The 19,021-nt window shown below is 37.9% G+C and overlaps 1 protein-coding gene across 1 annotated transcript in view; it reads left to right on the forward strand.

Moving 5' to 3' along the window:
- Window positions 1-19,021, forward strand: part of GMDS (GDP-mannose 4,6-dehydratase) — a 387,208-nt gene that overhangs the window by 131,765 nt on the left and 236,422 nt on the right. Inside the window, exons 5-6 of the mRNA XM_065753140.1 lie at window positions 8,812-9,004; window positions 9,855-9,959. Of these exons, the coding sequence (XP_065609212.1) occupies window positions 8,812-9,004; window positions 9,855-9,959 (298 nt within the window). The remainder of the gene's footprint in view (window positions 1-8,811; window positions 9,005-9,854; window positions 9,960-19,021) is intronic.

Consider the following 19,021-nt stretch of genomic DNA (forward strand, 5'->3'; position numbering starts at 1 on the left):
GGGCCTTTTTGTCTCTGCTGCATTGTACTCCAAGCTCCCAGCACTGTCTGGTACTTCAGGGCAGAGAGTGTTTCCTCAATAGATGTGCCCAGGATGGAGTAGGCACTCTGTTAATGGACAATCCATCTGATAGGGTTTCTAGATCTATTATCTATAACATGGTGCGCGTTCAACTGCTGCATTTGTTTCCTTTGAAGAAGGGAAGGTCTGTCAAAAAGAAGGTAGATGTAAAGGAGAAGACAGCAATTAATTATTGTTGTCAGAAGAAATTGCATTTAATTGTAAAAATGAAAAGTACAGATATTTCCCCTGAGTAAAAGGTAAAGCTTTTGCTAAAGTTTGCAGGAAGAGCGTTTCTGAGATGTGCCTGCTAAATCCCTGTTGATACTTCATTCAGAGTGTGCCCAGCTCCACTAAACTGCCTGATATGGCTTAACCAGCAAGCAGTTTCTTTTTTTTATTGTCACAATAGCTGTGCTACAGCAATTACTATGGAGGTACAGAATAAAAAGCCAAAACCCGAGTCATGACTAATATAACTCATACAACTGCCCAGACAATTGCCAGTATGCAGTATGTAGGGAATTGAGAAGAAGAAATCAAAAATCATATTCTAAAAACGTTTTCCATTTTATAGTAGGCTTTAAGTTTGTACTTACTTGAATCTGAAAAATGTGAGGAGAGATTTTACAGAGATTTAAATGCTGAGCTTTTTATGTATTGTTCAATACATTTTATTTCCAGATTAAATACCTTATAAGATAAAAAATCTAGTCTATATTCAAGTCATATACAGAATATTATGAAAGTAATACAAACTTAAAAAAAAGTATTTAGTTTATTTATTGTCATTGAGGGAGGGAAAGGTTTTGATGCTATGGGAGTACCTGAAAAACAGCTGTTTGAATGGCTTCTGAGCTTTCTAACACAGTGTCTCTTGGCATGAGAAATTACAGTCTAGGAAGCAGTTTTCTGAAGTGATAAACAATAACTACTGGAAAGATTTTGCACAGGTTGAAAGGCAAAACTGGCAGCGCCCATAAGGCTCAGAGATTTCTGCCTTATGCATTGACAGGAGATACAGGAGAGTCAGGCAATATAATTTGCAAACTGTTGGAGTAATTCTAGCTTCTTGGCGATGAGGGGGGAGTTGTGGGGCTTTTTTGTGGAGTTTTTCTTCTCATGCAACGATGTTTTTATCACTTCTGTGCAGAACAGCATTCCGCATGTTCTTGAAAACATCAAGGAAGCAAAGACGGGAAGTAAAATACATATATAGTAATACTGTGACCTGCCTGTCACGTTTGAATTTTAATATAACCTGTTTGCTTTCTATTCATTTCTTTGCATATGAAAGGGAATAAAAAATTGTAGTGTTTCTTCCAGAATGACTCAATTCCCTGCGCACATTTTATCCGCAGCTCACTATTCCCATGGTACATATAAAGCAAAATGAATTGGCTATCTTTTTACATCTCCCTTTGAATGTTCTCTAGTGACTCTGCAAGTTACTCCTTTTTGTCTTTCTACTAAATAGCATTTAAGGCTTCTGGCACAGCTGGAGTTGAGTATGTGAGAAAGCTTTTAGGGTATTATGGTGTCGCTAGCCATTGAAGTTGCAAAATTTCAAGCATTCAAACTCATCTTGACTTTGCTACATGTTCCTCCTGCTTAAAAACTTGGGTAAACAGGTATATTGTTGAAATGATCCCTGAAAAAAATCACGATGAAAAGGAAGAAAGAATCAGTGCTTCTTTTTTTAAAAGCTTCTTTTCTAATCTCTGTAACTTGAAACTAAAGACTTTGAACAGTGGGTTGGAGATTGTTCTGCGAGATAAATTCCTTGCATCATATAACCCTGACAACTCCCCAGTTCCATCAAATTAATAACAAATGGATGAGAAGATAAGCAAAACTAATGGTGAGGTTACATTTTTGTGACAAAGGTTTATGGCCATACCAAATCTCATGTTCTGTGATATCCCCCCCTCCTTCTCCTCCTCCACTTTTTCTTTTTTTTTTTAAACTATCTGATCTGAGCATTCCAGTATCTGAAGCTCTTCTGTGAAGGAGATATGATGAACAGCAAGTTAGACTGTGTGCCTCTGGAAGTGGCTGTGAACATTTCTCTACTCTCTGTAGTACATACAGCTAATTTTGTACAAGATCAGGCCTCGTCCTCACACACCACACAGCAAATTTCTGCTCATTGGATGGTGCTGTCTATCTGAATACTGAAACACACTATGTAATGCCATCTCCCTCTTTTGGTAAAACTGGCATATTTCATTTAGAAGTAATCTCTGAGTGTCATGTAAACCAACTTTATGGAAAAAGCAAGGCAGACTTGCAGCAGGTGGTTCAGGGCCATGTTTGATTGAATTTTGCATATCTTCAAGGGTGGAAATGCCACAACCTGTTTGGACAGCCTGATTTAATATTAAGCCGCTCATACTGTGATCTTTTTCTCCTGGTATGTAATTATATATATATTTTTTTGCTGCAACTCATGTCCATTTTCTTTTGACCTCTCTCTGTACAACTGCCCTTTGATGCAGACTGTTAAATTCTTTTAAGGAGAATAAGCAATTCACAGGTTAAATCTTTTCAGAAATCTGTTCCAGAACTCATCCTTCAGTCAATAGACAGTGACTGAAACAATTGTACAGAATGGAGACTTTGTTTTGTTATAGGGAATCTCAAAGGGAGATTTCAACTGTAGCATTGAAATTTAAAAGTAATCAACAACTGGACTTTAGCAGTCAGGCATCTGCTGGTAAAGATGCAAAGGTGAATGTGGTGACCTCACGAGCTGGATTTACAACTGCACCTGCAGTTTGCCAGGGAGTGCTGAAAATCCACTTAGTATAGGAACTGAATAATGAATCCAGCTATCAACCCCAGCTAGTTCAATAAATAAAACTTCAGCTAATCAGGTGGTATTTCTCATGCCTTTTCTCTGCTTTGGGTTGAATCTTTTTCTTTTTTCCCCCCCACCAACAAGCAAATAGAATTTTTTCTTATAAGATGGAAAAAATAAACCATTACAATAATGCCACACAATTTCTCTTAAATGATTATTTCAGGGAGTTTGCATCAAGAACTTGAAATGAATCTGGAAGAGAGCTCTAAGGAAAACTTTCCCAAGCCATGCCTTTGGAAGTTGCAATATGAACACGCATTGTGGAACATATTAGGGACTTCTTGCTAAAATCCTTGAGTGTTTCAGCTGCACAGAGAAAATTTTTGCCCCCTATGGAAGGATGCACTGCAGGTAGTTTGGCTCAATAGCTGGGGATTGCAGGCATTGTAGCAGTACCCTTGCTGCATTTTGTGTGAGCAACAGTGGCCTAGCTTAGCTTTGCATGAAACTTAGTGCTGCGGTGCTGGAAGATGATAGCAGCTTTCAGATTCTACAGGGCTGGACTCAGGGCTTTAAGGGAAGCTGATGCATGGTTTTGCTGCTGGTATGCTGAGTAATTCTTTTTCTGACATAGAAGTACCTGTAAGTCTTCTGCATCTTTCCATCCCTTTCTCCCCACATGCTTCCAAGATGAGTTAATCTCTACATGCTTGGATAAATGGTTGGTGGGGAAGCCATCAGTGGGCAGGACTCTTCTTCACCCCTCCTTTTTTGAGGGTGCAAAAACATGAATGTGTTTGGTACAATGAACTGAATTACATTCAAACTATTCTTTTTTTATGTGTAAGCAAAACACTTCAGGGTTACTTGATGAAGACTCAACTTGCCCCTGAGTAGTGGTCTGTTGTAGTTTCACAGCTTATAGAATATGAAGACAGTGAAGGATCCTTTAAGATGGCTAAACAGTGAATAACTTAATTTTTTGCTTTGAGTTTGGGTCTTCTCACTTAGGGGTGAAGATGAAATACTGCCACACTGATGTCAAACTTCCAGTCCCTTCTTGAAGTCTTTCTGCTGATGCAGTCTGCAGTCCAGAGGGATATAGCTGCGATCTAACTGAACCACTGCGCAGGGACTGGCAGAGGAGCTGCTCTTCTGTCAGCTGTGTTGGTAACTCCTCTGTCTCACCGTAATTTGATGATTAGAGATTGTCAGATCCAAATATTAGTCAAAACAAACAAAAAACTCAAACCAAAATTAAAATAAAAGGCATGAGAATCCCTGTTTTCTTGGAGAATATGAACGGATGAATATATATTGTTAATTCTTTTCTTCAGACTGTCTCGCTGATTCTCTGCTTACAATCAGGTTACTCCAATTTTATGCAGATTACTTTATTTTATCCACTTTATTAGTAGAGAACGTGGAAGGAAATAAGAAAGAAGATAGTTCTACTAAAACAAAATCTGATAGTAATCAGTTTTCAATCATTTTTTCAGTTTATTTCTATTTTAAGAAGTTGAATAGGGCTTTGATATATCAAGAAAATAACAGTAAACAGCACAGCTATGGGACATATAATTTTTTTGTATAACAAGAAACATATATAGTTTTTTGGGGAGATTTTGGTACCTTTCGACTGCTACTTTTATTGGGTGAGAAGGCAATGTGTTAAGCATTCATTATGAGTTAAGCCATTGGCGGCGAGAGGGATTGTCATGTTCTCCTTGAAGGTTACCTGATGTTTTTGTAGGTGCGTAGGTTCTTCCCCATCCCCCTTGACACCTCCCACCTCCACCCAAATTCTTTGGATTTCCTGAAATCCCTAGGACTTTTTTGTGTGTGTGGTGTTAGGACTTTGCAGGAATGCTTGGCCCATACTCTGTATTAGATTTAGCAGTTGGAATGTTATGCTTTAAATGCCTGTTCCTAGGGGTTGAGCAGTTTGTTTGCTGAGATGATATAAGTGATCCCACTGGTTTTTGTTGGCAATGGAAGGCACACTGAATATTCAAAGCAAACAGAATTGATTTGTGAAAATACAGAAACACTGCTGAGAAACTTCTGAGGCTTGAAACATTTCTGAGCAATTTTTCTTCTCTGTGGCTTGTTTCTCAGGTGTAAACCTTTGTCAGTGCTTAAAGAGACCTGAAACATATCTTCTGCTCTGATAAATCTGACGAAAACTACTTCAATTTTTTTCAAGAGAACAAAGATGCTTAATCTAATATTATACTTACATTAGCCACCTTTGCTTTCACAGAGTAAGGAGTAATATGTAATTTATGCTTCTATTATCCTGTTCCCTTCTGGGGCTTCACATAAGCTTTCATTTTATAATGCCAGACATCTAGAAATTCTGTGTTCTTTATCTGAGGATGCTGTAAGAAGGAGATGAAATTTTGAATTGTTACTGATATTAAGAAAGAGCATTATAGAATATTCTGCTAGGTCATACCATTTTTTTTTTTTGCTAGAAGGCTAATGAGTGGTATGATTACAGTCCACCCTTTAGATCATTTAAAATTTATATTTATTTTCAGAATATCACCACTGTTGATGACGCATTGCTCAGAAGCAAGTGTTATTAAATCTGCAGCTTGTATATAGTACTCATACACATGATAGGAATGTGTTCTTGGGTAGGGCAAGTCCCATATGTTTTCATTTAGATAGTTTTCAATAAGCTTTTAAATCTTGTTAAAGACCTTGCTAAGCTTGGTTTTGAATGATCAGTTGGAAAACATCATATTTAAAACATTGCTGTATTGAATTCAGATCTCATGTAGTGATTGAATCTGACAATTAGAAAGAAAGAAGTGGAGAAAAGAAGCTTAAATTCAAAATATAGGGACTAATTCACAAAACTCACTGTCATTCTTGGAGCTGTGTTATTGAAGAGATAGAATGTAGCATTAAGTGTATTCATATTGCATCCTGTGTTTCCAGGAATGTTGTAACTAATGACTCTATGCTTTTCTCAAGAAAATTTTATTATCCTATGAGTAAGCCTTGCTGTGTGAACTTAATGCTTGCCTAAGAATGTATTTGAATTGAACCACAGTTAGAGATTAGTCCAGGAGTGAAGACAGCATATAAAAGTCCCGATTCCTTTTTAATATTCTTTCAGCCAATGGTGCAAGGTATTCAGAGCCTGAAAACTTGGAACTGAAGTACTTTTGACCAAGAATTTTAGTATCTCCGTTTTGTTCTGTCTGCTTTTAATGATAGTACAATCACTGCTTATTGAGTGGAATAAGGAGTCACGTCTTTGGTGTATAGATTCACTGTGTGTCCAGAAGTTGGCAATGGCAGTTCCAAAAGCACCGTGGGAAGGGAGTTCCTAGTTCACTCAAACCTTCCAAGTAGACAATTTCATTTTTCTTGGTATGTTGCTTTTTCTTTGTCACAAAGTCTGTCCAAAGACGACAAAGGAGTGTTGGATTTATGCTTTTCAGACTCTTTGATGAGAAAACTTTCAGTTTTTCAGTTTCATCCAGGCAAAGGCACTTCTTTTCACTACTCCGGTCATTACAACTCCTGCTGTTGTCTTCAGAAAAGTTACTGAGTCCACTGCATCATTTATACAGTTGACAAAAGCAGTTTAGGATTTTTGAGGCTAGGGTGGAGCATCTGTCTTAGCTAAGTTAAAATCTAGCATATATATTTTTCCAAAGCATAATCAAGAGCATCTCCTTAAACTTTCTGCTCTGTCTTTCCACTCTTCAGTGATGTACAGGGAGATTAGCTTCCTAATTCATACTCTTAAGATAGTTGTCATAAATTAAACTGTATGAAAACTCTAATCTTTTAGAATCACTTAAACTATATTTTCCACTGGGCAAATATCTAACTTTTCAGGAACTGTGGACTGATTGTAACCTTTGTGCACCTGCCCTTACAAACCATCATTTCCATGAAGTTTGTATTCTCTCAGGTAATCCCACCAAGCTAAGTGCACCAAGCAAAGATTATTTCTGAGTAGCATTTATAAAATCTGGTGCTATATTTGGCTTCTGTTACACAAACCTTGGGCTTTTGTATGTTGTATGAGCAAAGCCACATCTCTTCTGCGTGTCCCTCCTAATGTGGTCCCTTCATTATTATTACTTCTTAACTTCAGTCTTCCAACCAGTGTTGCAGAAAGTAACATGTTCAGAAGAAGAAAGAATGTGGTAATGGGTAGCTTAGCACTTTTCATACTCTGTCCTGTTTCATTTTATTACTAGTTTTATAAAACTTTTTTACAGTCTTAACGTTGAATTAAAATCCAGTTCCAGTGTGAAGTGTCACTGCACAAAATGTCTTAACAGTCCTGTGTTTTAGGAGCTGGAGTTTTTAGTGGGTAAAACCATTTTTCATTTTCTTGAATGCCATTTTAAGTCTAACCTATGCTCCAAAATGAAGTGAATTTAGTGGTCTGAATCCCGTCCCTGGTGAACAATAGTCGACATTACAAAAACACCAAACCCACACAAAGCTGTCGGTTTCTGTTCGAGAACGCTCAGACCGGGCCAACGTGGAGGCAGAATTACCTCACACTCGAGGGAGTGATTTTTCTAGGTGAAGATTGAGGTCATTCTTCAGGCAATAGGGAAAGGCATGTCTTGTGAAACTGGTCTCTGAGCAGCCAGCAAGAGCAGTGCTTCGTAGTGCTACTGCAGGCTCTTTTTTCACTTCAGTGAAGAGGTTTTATAGTCTGGGATCTCTCATTTATGACCACCTGACATGTATGTGTACTGTTTACTCATGCTGGTGGAATACGTAAGCGAAGTTTGCATTTTGGAGGGATGTTTCAGCAGGTTATCTGTTAGGAAGAATATGTTACTATGGTTAAATTACTGCTGAAATCAGTTTTTTTTGCTTTTCCTTAGAGGGGTAGGAAGCCACTGTGAATATGTGAAGTTGTTAGCCAATATGTGAAGTTGTTAGTTGAATATGCTAATTTGTGTTCATTATGTGCATTTTCAAGGTGAGGCTGGATAAGGCCCTCGGCAAACTGATGTAGCTGTGGTGTCCCTGCTTATTGCAGGCAGTTGGAGCAGATGGCCTTCAGAGGTCCCTTCCAACTCCAAGTATTCTATGATTATTGACTATCACCTGTTCATTAACATGTACCATTGAGCTCAGCTCATCAGTGAGGGTCATTTACATTCTGCTCCACTCATAACTAACCTGTCACAGAAGGCTAAAGAAGGAGCGACAAGTAGTTTTGTTACTGTGCGTTTTTGGTAGTGTCTTACTATGCTCTGGACAGGGTCATATAAAGAGGCTGTAACATTGCTGTCACTGTAGAGCTTGTTCCTGAATGGCAGTCGTCAGCAAGAGGAGCACCTAAGCAGAAGAATTTTTCCTTTGCTTATAGTGATGGTGATCACTGTAATGGTCCATTCCCTTTTGGTGTGGTTGGGAATGTCATTCGAGAACAGATATTTCCAATCATCTTTTCACTTCAGAGTGTTTAAATAGCAAAACTTTGAATGTTATTTAAGGTTGCTTATTTTTAAAATAAATGTTTATTCTTGTGTCATGTTACCTTATGTAGTTTTTAAAATATATTTGGGCCATTTTTGACCAAGTCGAGTGTGTCAAAGATACTAAGCCCAAGTGAATATTGTGAAAATTGGCAGCTGTGGAGATGAGAGGCTGCCTAATAATGCTCTAACTATAGGGTAGGTTTACCCTTTACTTCACATGGGAAAGTAATCCAGAGAGAGAGATCAGGGAACACCAGTCTTTTGATTCTGCTATTTGTGGAACTACTTGTTTATTCTTAGGAATCCTTTGAGAGTACTTTTGTAAACTGAGCATCAACTCTGTACCGAAGTGTCTCGATGATTTGTGACAAGTGATGTATTACTTTGCTTGGTTATACGTACGCACACGATCACTACATGTTCTGGCTCTCCTAGTAAAACTGGTGTTCTTTTATTTCCTTCTCTCCCAAGATTTCTTTTGACCTAGCAGAGTATACTGCTGATGTTGATGGAGTTGGCACTTTACGGCTCCTAGATGCTATTAAGACCTGTGGCCTTATCAATTCTGTGAAGTTCTACCAAGCCTCCACCAGTGAACTTTTTGGAAAAGTGCAAGAAATCCCGCAGAAGGAGACCACCCCTTTTTACCCAAGATCGCCTTATGGTAAGACTTGCTGATGCGTGTGTGTCAGTAGTGTCTGTATGTCTGTTCTCCCTTCTCATGTCTCAGAGCTGAAGTCATTTGGGTGTGAGATTAGAATGACGATAGAGCTAAAGTGACTAGACATGTTGAGAGGCATACCTTTATGAATTACTATATTAAAAGTATTTGCTGCCATTGCCCGGGGGTTGGAAATTACCATCTCACTTCACAAGGCCGTGTTCATTCAGATCAGAATTAGAGAGCTCTTTCGGAGAGGAGGGGGGGAAGGTTGGCTCTTCCTTCACAAAGGATTGTAAGATAGCACTGGAGTGATAAGGTTTCATACTTGTTGCCTAAATGAAAACTCCCAAGAGCTTGTTTCTTCCTTTATGACCTCGCATTAAATTTGAAACACTTATTTAAGCAATGTGCATGGAAGACTTTGGTGATAAAGTTTCAAATCAATTTGAGTGTTAAGGCACCAGGTTTTTGCTTTTATTTCTCTAAAGTCATTTTTTTTATTAGCAGAGGTCGCCACAGTGGCATATTTCACACGCTCTGGCTGTGTTAATTGTATTGTAAAAGAAAGTGCTATGATTGAGTGTGCATAAGAAAACAAGTGAGAAAGTGCCCTAACCCTTCCTGGTCGATCCTGGGGCTGTGCAGAGAAGGAGTATTTTCCCATTCAGCTGCTGTTTATTGGCCTGGATATTTTTTCCACGTGAAATGCGACACATCTAGGGAATAAACTGAACTATAATTGAATTGTTGAAGTGTGGCCATCATCCTGTATGCAGGAGAGATGTGTGTATGTGTCTGAACGGTGCACAAGTGGAGCAGTTGTGTGTAACATCTTTAATTATTTTTGTAGGTGCAGCAAAACTGTATGCCTACTGGATTGTGGTGAACTTCAGAGAAGCCTATAATCTTTTTGCTGTGAATGGCATTCTCTTCAATCATGAAAGTCCCAGGAGAGGTTAGAAAATCCATATAAAGCTGTTCCTAAATTTGTGCATATCTGATAGGAAAAACGATACAGAAGTTTCATTTATATTGCCAGAATGCTACGGTGAGGGTGTTTGACTTGATGTAGTCTGCACACCACGTTTAATGTACCCATCATGGCAGTCTGCAGTATGGCAGTTTTCACTTTCAGGCATCACATTCCATTTTTTAACCCTTCAACTCTGAAGGGAGTCTGGTGTATCTCATTTTGTGTATCAGTACTCTCAAGAGACTGCAAAAATATCATACCATCTCTGCATTTTCTTTCCTTCCTGATAGTAAGTTCAGGCTATAATATTAAAACAATATATTAAAAGTCAGGTTTTCAAATCATTCATGCGGGCAACTGCATAACAGATGCAATTTCAAGTGTGACTTGTACTCAGTATTTTTATTTGCATATAAATGTCCATTTAAGAGGCAGAAATAATAGATCCTCTAAATTTCGTAAGACTAATGAGTACAGCCTGGTATATTTTGGAAGCTTGTGGATTATGACCCATGCCTTCTGACACGATGGCTTTCAACTTATGGCTTTAAAATGCTTTTCTGTTTAATCCTTAATAGCAACGCAGTTTAAGTTCCACTTAATCATCCTTTTTCCTCTTGCAGTACTTTAGGAACAATTAATAGTGGTAGTTTGAGCAAAAGTCCACAGTTGATTAAAAGTCTCTCATACAGTGACAGCTTTCCTCTGCCCTTAAAATACTGTGACATAGAAAACACTCTAAAATTAAACTTCAAATTAACACACAAAACTGGATTCTCAGTGCAGAAGCCTTTTATTGTGGTCTGTGTCTAAATGAAAAATAAATCCAAATTTTACAGGAATGCAGTTACGTAAATTATAGCTTAGTACAAAACATAATCATTTTACTCATACTTACAAATATAAAATAGACCATAATTACAACTGGTTAAAAAAAAATAGAGGGGAAAAAAGTCAATGTCAGTATGATTTAAATAAAGATTTCTTTAAGAGTCATGGCTGTAAAGCCTTACAGTACACTGAGTAGGCAGTGTTTCCAGGACATGATGCATCAAGGCCTTGGTGGCAGAAGTTGGTGTAGCACTTGATGCCTGAGCAGATGACACTACAAGTTCAAAATAAAAAGAGTTCACTAACTTGTTTTATTTAGAAGCCCTAATTCTTTGCTTTCCTTTAAACATTTCACTGCAGTATAGTCTTGGTGCACTATATAATATGATGTGCAAATTGCATTGTGTTGTAATATTGAAATTAGAACCACCTGACCAACATGATGCATAAAGGAAAATACAATGACAAATACTAGCCTGGCGTGATACTGAAGGAGCTGAGGCTGTTTAGTCTGGGGAAGAGGCTGAGGGGAAACTTTATTGCTCTCTTCAAATACCTGAAAGGTGATCATAGTGAGAGCGGGGTTGGTCTCTTCTCACTGGTGACAAGTGACAGGACAAGGGGAAAGGACTTCAAGTTGCGCCAGGTGAAATTTAGGTTAGATATTAGGAAAAACTTATTTAAAGGAAGGGTTGTTAAGCACTGGAATAGGCTCCACAGAGAGGTGGTTGAGTCACCATCCCTGAATGTGTTTAAAATCCGTTTGGATGTGGTGCTTAGGGACATGAATTAGCAGTGAGTTGTTACTTAGGGTAGTGTGGTTAGGTTGATGTTGGACTTGATCTTGAAAGTTTTCCAACCTGAGCGATTCTGTGATTCTATGATTTCTAGCAATACTAAACAACTGTTGCATGAATTGGAAGTTACATCTATGATTTCTGCTGTTTTCTGCAGCCTTCTGCCATTCTGAAGTATAAAAACTTCACTGCTTGTTGACGTTTTGATTCCTCTGACATTTGTTCCAGCTTTCATACTGCTAAAATGGAGCTTCCAATGAGTCTCATTTCAACACATTTAATGTTCCTGTGGAGAACCAAGTCTGTGCTTTGGAGTCTCAGGCTGTTCTTCTCATTGTGTGTATGTGCTAGATTCAAATTTAAGCCCCTTCTGCCACGAACAGCAATCTCGTCTTAGAAGTAGTTTCGGTTGGCTGCATTATCCTTAGCAGGAGCACAAGCAATGAAAGTGACAGCAACCACAGCCCACTGTCATTTGCTTAGTTTTCTTATGTCAGAATTTCTGAAAATTTTACAGAGAAGAAAATAGAAGTGAAAGAGTTTTGAGGTTGTTTCTTTTAATAGGCTTTCATCACTTTCCTAATGGTTTTGAAGACTATAAAGATGCTCTGTGAGACAAAGGGGATGTAACTGAGATAGCTGATTCCTATACAGAGATGGTAATATGGTGAAAACAAATAGCTAGTGGTGGTGGCTATGTTGAAAAATAGTGTTCTGCAGCTGAGAATTTGCTATATCAAATAGTGCTATTGTGCTCTTTGTATCTGTTGTGGGTTCCATGGAAATGAATGGGAGGCATTACTTTTGGAGGGATGTATATTTTGTTCTCATATTTCATACCGTTATGTCCACCAATCTAGTGTTTCACTGAATCGTTCAAATACAGCTCCCATTGATGCTGCTGCTGACTGTACTTGTTCCACCCAACCTCTAATGTCCTGGGAATCACTGAAGAGCAGAGGGGTGTAGTAGCAGTGCTTCTTTAGCTGTAGAGTTGCACTGTTCAGGCAGGCAGTATGTATTTTTTTCCCACACCTGAAGTTTAATTGTACCTGTGAAAATTTATATAAGCTTTCTACAATCAGTGAATTTTTAGGGAAATCACGTGAAGAAACAATTGCTAGTGTTTCTTGTAGGCAGGCAGCTGTAAGGCATGTTACACTGCAAGGCAATGGCAAGGATTAACAGAATGCAGTGTTTTTTGTTTCTTTGGCAAATATGCACCATAATTGATATGGACACTGAGCACACAAAACTTACTTGAGGGCAACTTCTGCTTCATCAGTTCATTATATTAGTTTGATCTGTAAACTTAATGAGCTGGGATAAATGAAAGCGATTGGGAGGGACAGAGGGAAAGTATGAAAGGCTATAATTTTTTTTTCTGGAAATACATTCCCTTTTTTGCTTTTTAGTTCAAGAAATCTCAAGCATTACCTTTGCATAAATACTTCTATCTAGCAAGATAATTAAATATTTCTCTTTTTTCCCTACAAGAAGGATTTTTATTGTCACTATCACAGTTTTAGAGAGAGAATTAAACGTTTCTCTTACAGGGTTGTATCAGTTGCATATGAATCTAAACACGTAAACAAAACTCTTCTCACATCATCTTTGAGCCATTGGGTACTGCAAGGGAAATACACAAATAGTATCTTCTTTTCCTCAGATCACGTGCACCCACATAATTCTTCATTGGTGTATTTCCTTTCAAATTACATGTAAATCATTAAGAATACAAGTTTAACTACAACGTGTAAATCTGACAATGGGAAATTTGAAGGAAAACCTCAGATCGAACAGTTAGAAAATAATTTCTCTATCTTTCAGGGTTATAAGGGAAATATTTTTGTTGAAGCCATTTTCTCCTTGGGATAGTATGAGGAAAAATTGAAAAGAAACAATACATTATTTCAGAATGTTGACTCTTTTCTTTAGACTTCCCAATTTTATTTTGGAAATGAGCTCTAGTAGTTAATGTGTATACTGCATAGTAATCAAGAAGTCTGCAGAGTTCATAAGGATAGCAAGTACTTAAGTCCAATATAAGAGGTTTCTTATTTCTTGAAATTAGAAATACTTGAGAAAAGTGCTGGCTTTGAGAAGCTTGTTTGATTTTTTACTTTTATCTTGCTCTTTTACTGTATAAGAAAAATACAGTAACAGGAGTAGTTCTTAAGATGTGATGCTGTACTGCAATTTTGAACACTCAAGCTCGCTGTGTGGGCTGATGTTTCACATTGTGACAGCCACAGTGACTTTTCAGAAAAAAAAAAAAAAAAGCAGCAATAAGTTCCAGGTTGCTTGAACCCACTATCTGAGCCTTTCATCTTAATTTGAGGAATAGCGGTATAGCATTATCAGAATGCATAAATGAGTCCCTGCTGAAGAGATGCATGCATATGTAACAACAGAGAACATTATCTAAAATCTCATATAAAATAGATCAAGTGGCTGTGTAGTATTTTCCTTTTTATTTTTTTCTGTAGGAAATGAGAGGCAGTAGGTATGATAACAAGTAGTCACTTTTTTGACCAGTACATGTTCTTCAGCTCACACAAGTCAGTATGGTTGTGCTGAAGTGAACAGGGCTGTGATGATTTATACTGTCTGAGCATGGTATTTTACGTGATGGTATGGTCATGTAAGGTAAGCATAATTCCCCTATACTGGGGGAAAGACCAGAGCAGTGCACCTTACTAAAGCCGATTTCTCTGTTACTTTTTTCACTCTTTCTCCAGATATAGCTCAAGTGATTCCTGATTGTGGCAATGCCAAAGGAGAATGAGCTTTTCCATTTCTGAGGCTTGTTTGTTGTCTAAACGTGACATTATCTGAAAAGCAAAATGCTCTTTACAGTGTTAGTAAGTCACAAGATGGCATATGTTCTCAAAAGCACACATATAAGACAAAACCTAAAAAGTCTTCACAGGTAAAGCAGAGAGATATACATGAGGATAAATCTGAATGATCTGTCCACAGTAATCTTGTGCAGCTGCCATAACAGAGTGGGTTTTTTTTAATCACATTTCAGAGGGCTAATTCTGAAGGTGTGACCTTCCAGGCTCCAGTGGGTGACCTTTTATAGAAAGCTGGACACATAGTATTGTGAGGTTGGGGTTTTTTGTCCTTTTTTCTTTTTTTTTTTTTCTTTAATAACATTGTGGAATACCAAATGGGGAAGCTTGTGACCAGCAAGTTTCTATTGGTGGTTGAATATGGCTCCCAGTATTACCAGTGTGGAAATGCCTGCCCTGTAGCAATATTGAAAAGGTATTTCAGTTCAGTGAGATGTCAGTTTTGACAGTGAAAGAGTGAGGCAATTAGCAAGTCTAGTTTTCTGGAAAGCTGGGGCATGATCCAAGTCTTCTTTATACCATTGGAAAGATTCCTGTTCTTTTGTTGGGCTCTGGATCTCACTGATACCATTTTTTATGAGTAAGAAAGCTAGTTACTTGTTGACAGTGTCATTTGTTTCTTCCCAGACAAGCCCTTACCTTTTTTGCTCCTCAGTTCTGTGTATAGTTTTCTCAGGTTTACAAGATGTGCCTTTGGATGTCTGAGATAACTCTCTGGTTTGGTTAACCACTTCATTGCTTGCCTCATCTGATCGTTATCTGCCAAGGTGTACAAACATGTACAGCATGTTTCCTGACACAATGCAACAGAAGTTTTGTTTTCTTTTTGCTGTAACTTTTTTCTGTAAGTACTAAATACTTCGCCTCCATGCATGACATAATTGTGTAGTTCATTGTGTAGGAAATTTTTTGTTTGTCTGATACCAGCTCTGGTAAAGCAGTTGTCATCAGACCCTTGCTGTATAGCCAGAGGGAAAGGATACAACTGCTCATTTCTATGATCTCTTTCAGCCAGGAAGGAAATGGCTAGGTGTTAGATTGCAGGCTGAAGGTTGTCAAAGTACATGTAGCAAGATTAAAATGAAAAGAAATAATGATTTGAAGAGAATGGGGAGTGTTCTTTGCTTTCATTGTGCAACTGGATTGCAGTTTTGCCAGGAGGGAGTAGGTAAGGGGTTCCACCACTTGCTGTCAATGTGCTTGAGTGTCTTAAATTTTTTTTGTTCTTACCTATTTTTATTTTTTATTTTTTATTTTTAACAAGCTTTCAGTCTCCTTTTTGCCTCTGTTTAACAGAGAGGGCAGTGGCAGGTGGTGACATCTGCTACCGACTTTCACAAGAAATCCCTACAATCCCTGAAGTAACAGCTGCTTTTCTGCATCTTTTATAAAGAGATGTGGCCAACATCTGTCAGATTTCCGTTTATCATTTTTTTCCTTGAGGAATTGCTGGTGTCCTTACAAATGTTCTGTGCAAGAGAGGCTTAGGCAACCTAGCGCCACTGAAAATACAAAGGACTTCCACTGGTTCTCCTGTAAGTTTAGGCCAGTGAAAGATGTAAGCGTATATGATTTTCAATGCAGAGTTATTTATCTTTAATTTACTCTAAAACTTCCCAACCCACAAACACATCTGAATAGCAGAGGTCAGCAGAGTGCCACTTGTGTCTTTTTGCTCTCTTGCTAGAGGAGAAGAATGCGTGCTGGGTAGTATTATCAGGGAACGACTGCCTAGCGTATTGAAAACTTGATGGCAAGGTACCATAGCCAATGTAGAAGCAGTTATTCAGACAGTTGTGTGCTGCGTAGCAGCCAAGATCATTTCATGCTTTTTAGTTTGCATGTTTCAACAGAGAAAGCATGCAGTGTCCTGAAGACATGCATTCTTACTGGCTTTTTCTCCCTGCTGTGAGGCTGGTCCTGCTAAGTGATCCATGCAGGTGTTCCCTTATCAACACATGCAGTCAGACTTCAGTGGGGATAAATATGGCCATTAAAGTCTACATATACAGATGGATTTGCAGTAATATTGGCCGTAATAAAAGAAAACTGTTAGGTAGTAACTCTGCAATTTTAGCTAGGTGTATGTGTTTTCATTTGAAAAAGTGGTGACCTTACAAAGTAAGTGAATTCAGTTAATTCTTCTGATATTGAACATATTGAACATCTATCTAGAAGTACAGATCAGCATACATCACAATACGCAGAGATTTTTATGAGTCTGTCTAATTTTTGTGTTGCTAATAAATCATCTTAATCTCGAATTCTGGTAAAAATTCATTATGTGAAGGCAATGTAATCATGCCAAAGATGAATGGGCTTCCCTCTGTGAGCTTAGGTTTAGAAAGCAGTGTCAGACTTCTGATATAGGAGCTGAAAGCTGTGAACGTTTCTGCATGCGCATGTCTTTGGATGTCCAGGTCAGTGCCATGGAACTTGTCCCATATAGGAACTAAACACTCATTTATATAAACTGGATTATGTTATATTCATATGTTTTTCACAAGTGAGTCACTGTTAAAAGAAGATTGTGTTGAGCAGTCTGATTATTGAAATCTTTTTTATTCAGTTTTAGAAACAATAGTTTATGGAAATCTTTCTGATTTCTTAATTTATTTAATTTTTTCCTTTCCAGTACTGGAGTACCCTTGGTTCTATAATTCCTTATCTGATGTACTTTTCTGGGGTCTATCACCAGTTTATCTAAATAGTTCTGAATATAGCACTAACAAAACCCAAGTAATTTCTTGCCTGTGGGTTTAGCTTCTTGGAACAGCTGCATTTGCAACCCAAATCTCTCCTTGAGCAAATTATTATCTTATCAGATGCATCTTGTCATTAAATCATGTGCTCCCTTGTGGCTTATTCCGTGTTGGGAAGAAAGTAGATTACACTTTTTGCTGTTTCCCATGATTGATTTAACTTTTTTGTGTAATCTGAAAAAAAGGAAAAAGAAAAAAAAAATAAAAGGCAGAGCACCTGTCCAGTTTACAAAATATGAAAACTTCTAAATCTAAGAATTCTTGCAGTGTAATTCTTAATATTTCTCACATTATATTAGCTGATGAAAGCATTAGTTTCTTAAACTGAGTGTTTGAAGATTTTCTTTCATTTAATGAAATACCAACTCTGACCTCTGAAATGACATTAAATCTTGAGCAAAACCAATCTAGTGACCATATCTAGTTTGCAAATGCTCCTTTCCTCTGCTGTCTTTAGTTGTATAAATTATTGTAAACTATTGCATACAGTGTCGTTGACAATCAGGCCAGTAAATTGCTAATTCTTGACATGTTTTACAGCAGGAATGTTATTTCCTTTTCTCAAGTTTTTAAATTGATTTTGATGAGGTGTGTAGTTGGGAAGGCGGGAGATTACAGGAGCCTTCTGAGGTTTGATTGGGGAAGAGTCTGAACTAGTGCTGGGAGTGGTATTTGCTGTCGTGTTCTGTTGGAGTAGTTACTTTACTAAAGTATGGTGGATAAAACCTCTGTCCTCTGTGTGATCTAAATCTAAGTAGTGTACTTCTTTTCTGAGTATCAGGAAGATGTACTTGTATGTGTCCTGGGCTATAAAACTTTTCAGTTACACTGCAGTTTTGGTTTTTTTTAGTTAAGAGTGTGAATCATCTCAGCCCAAGGAAGGTGAGGTTTTATTACTTAATCAAAAGTTTAATCTCTTCAGCTGTTTTTTTTGTTTTTTGTTTTTTTTCTAAACCTGCTCTACTAAGGCTTCAATCCTGAATACATCTGTTATGAATTTCAAAAGAAGCCAGAAACTAAAGTCACTTAGTCTTGGTGAAAATCAAATATTTGTCATATATCTGAGGTAGAAGGTGGCTCCATGGATCTCCCTTGCATCCTCACAGAAGTGCTGGTGTTCCTATATGTGAAAGCTACTCTCCCTTCAGCTTGGCATGGTCTAGCATTACAGCCTGTGGTTTAATCCAGGCTGTCCTCCCATCAGTCAGCAGCAACCAAACATCAGTGTGCTGTTAACACAGTTTAGGCTGAAACCAGGGCACGGCTGTTGCTCATGCTTTCTATTTACAGCACGCTCCAAGCTTCTGTTTTCCAACAGTTTTAATGTTCTCATAGTCTCAAGTCCATTTCTTTAAAGCTTTTTCAGTTCATCTTCAAGTGAGGATGCTACTGTGGATGATTCCTTTAACAAGTACAGTGAGCATGTAGATCAAATAATATAGACTTTTCTTTAAATCTTTTTGAGTTTTGCATAAAAATCACAGAACTGTAGGGGTTAGAAAGGATCTCCTGAGATCATTGAGTCCAACCCCCCCTGCCAAAGCAGGCAAAAATGTACAGCATATTATTACAATTCTTTTAGTGTTAACAAATTCAGTGACAAGATATATATATATTTTTCCCCACAAGCCATGTAATATTTAACCAAAACTTTTAAAGCAATATTGGTATAACATTACCTTAGGCTGTGAACTTGAAAGCTTCATTTCATCTAATAACAGCCATAGGCAAGTGCTACCTTTGCTGCTTAGGTGTGTGATTGCTTGTGCTAGCGTTACTAAGAAACTGGCAGCAGT

Source organism: Cyrtonyx montezumae, unplaced genomic scaffold, assembly GCF_038088225.1.
Source record: "Cyrtonyx montezumae isolate F1298 unplaced genomic scaffold, pur_monq_1.0 scaffold_8, whole genome shotgun sequence".
Classification (NCBI taxonomy): Eukaryota; Metazoa; Chordata; class Aves; order Galliformes; family Odontophoridae; genus Cyrtonyx; species Cyrtonyx montezumae.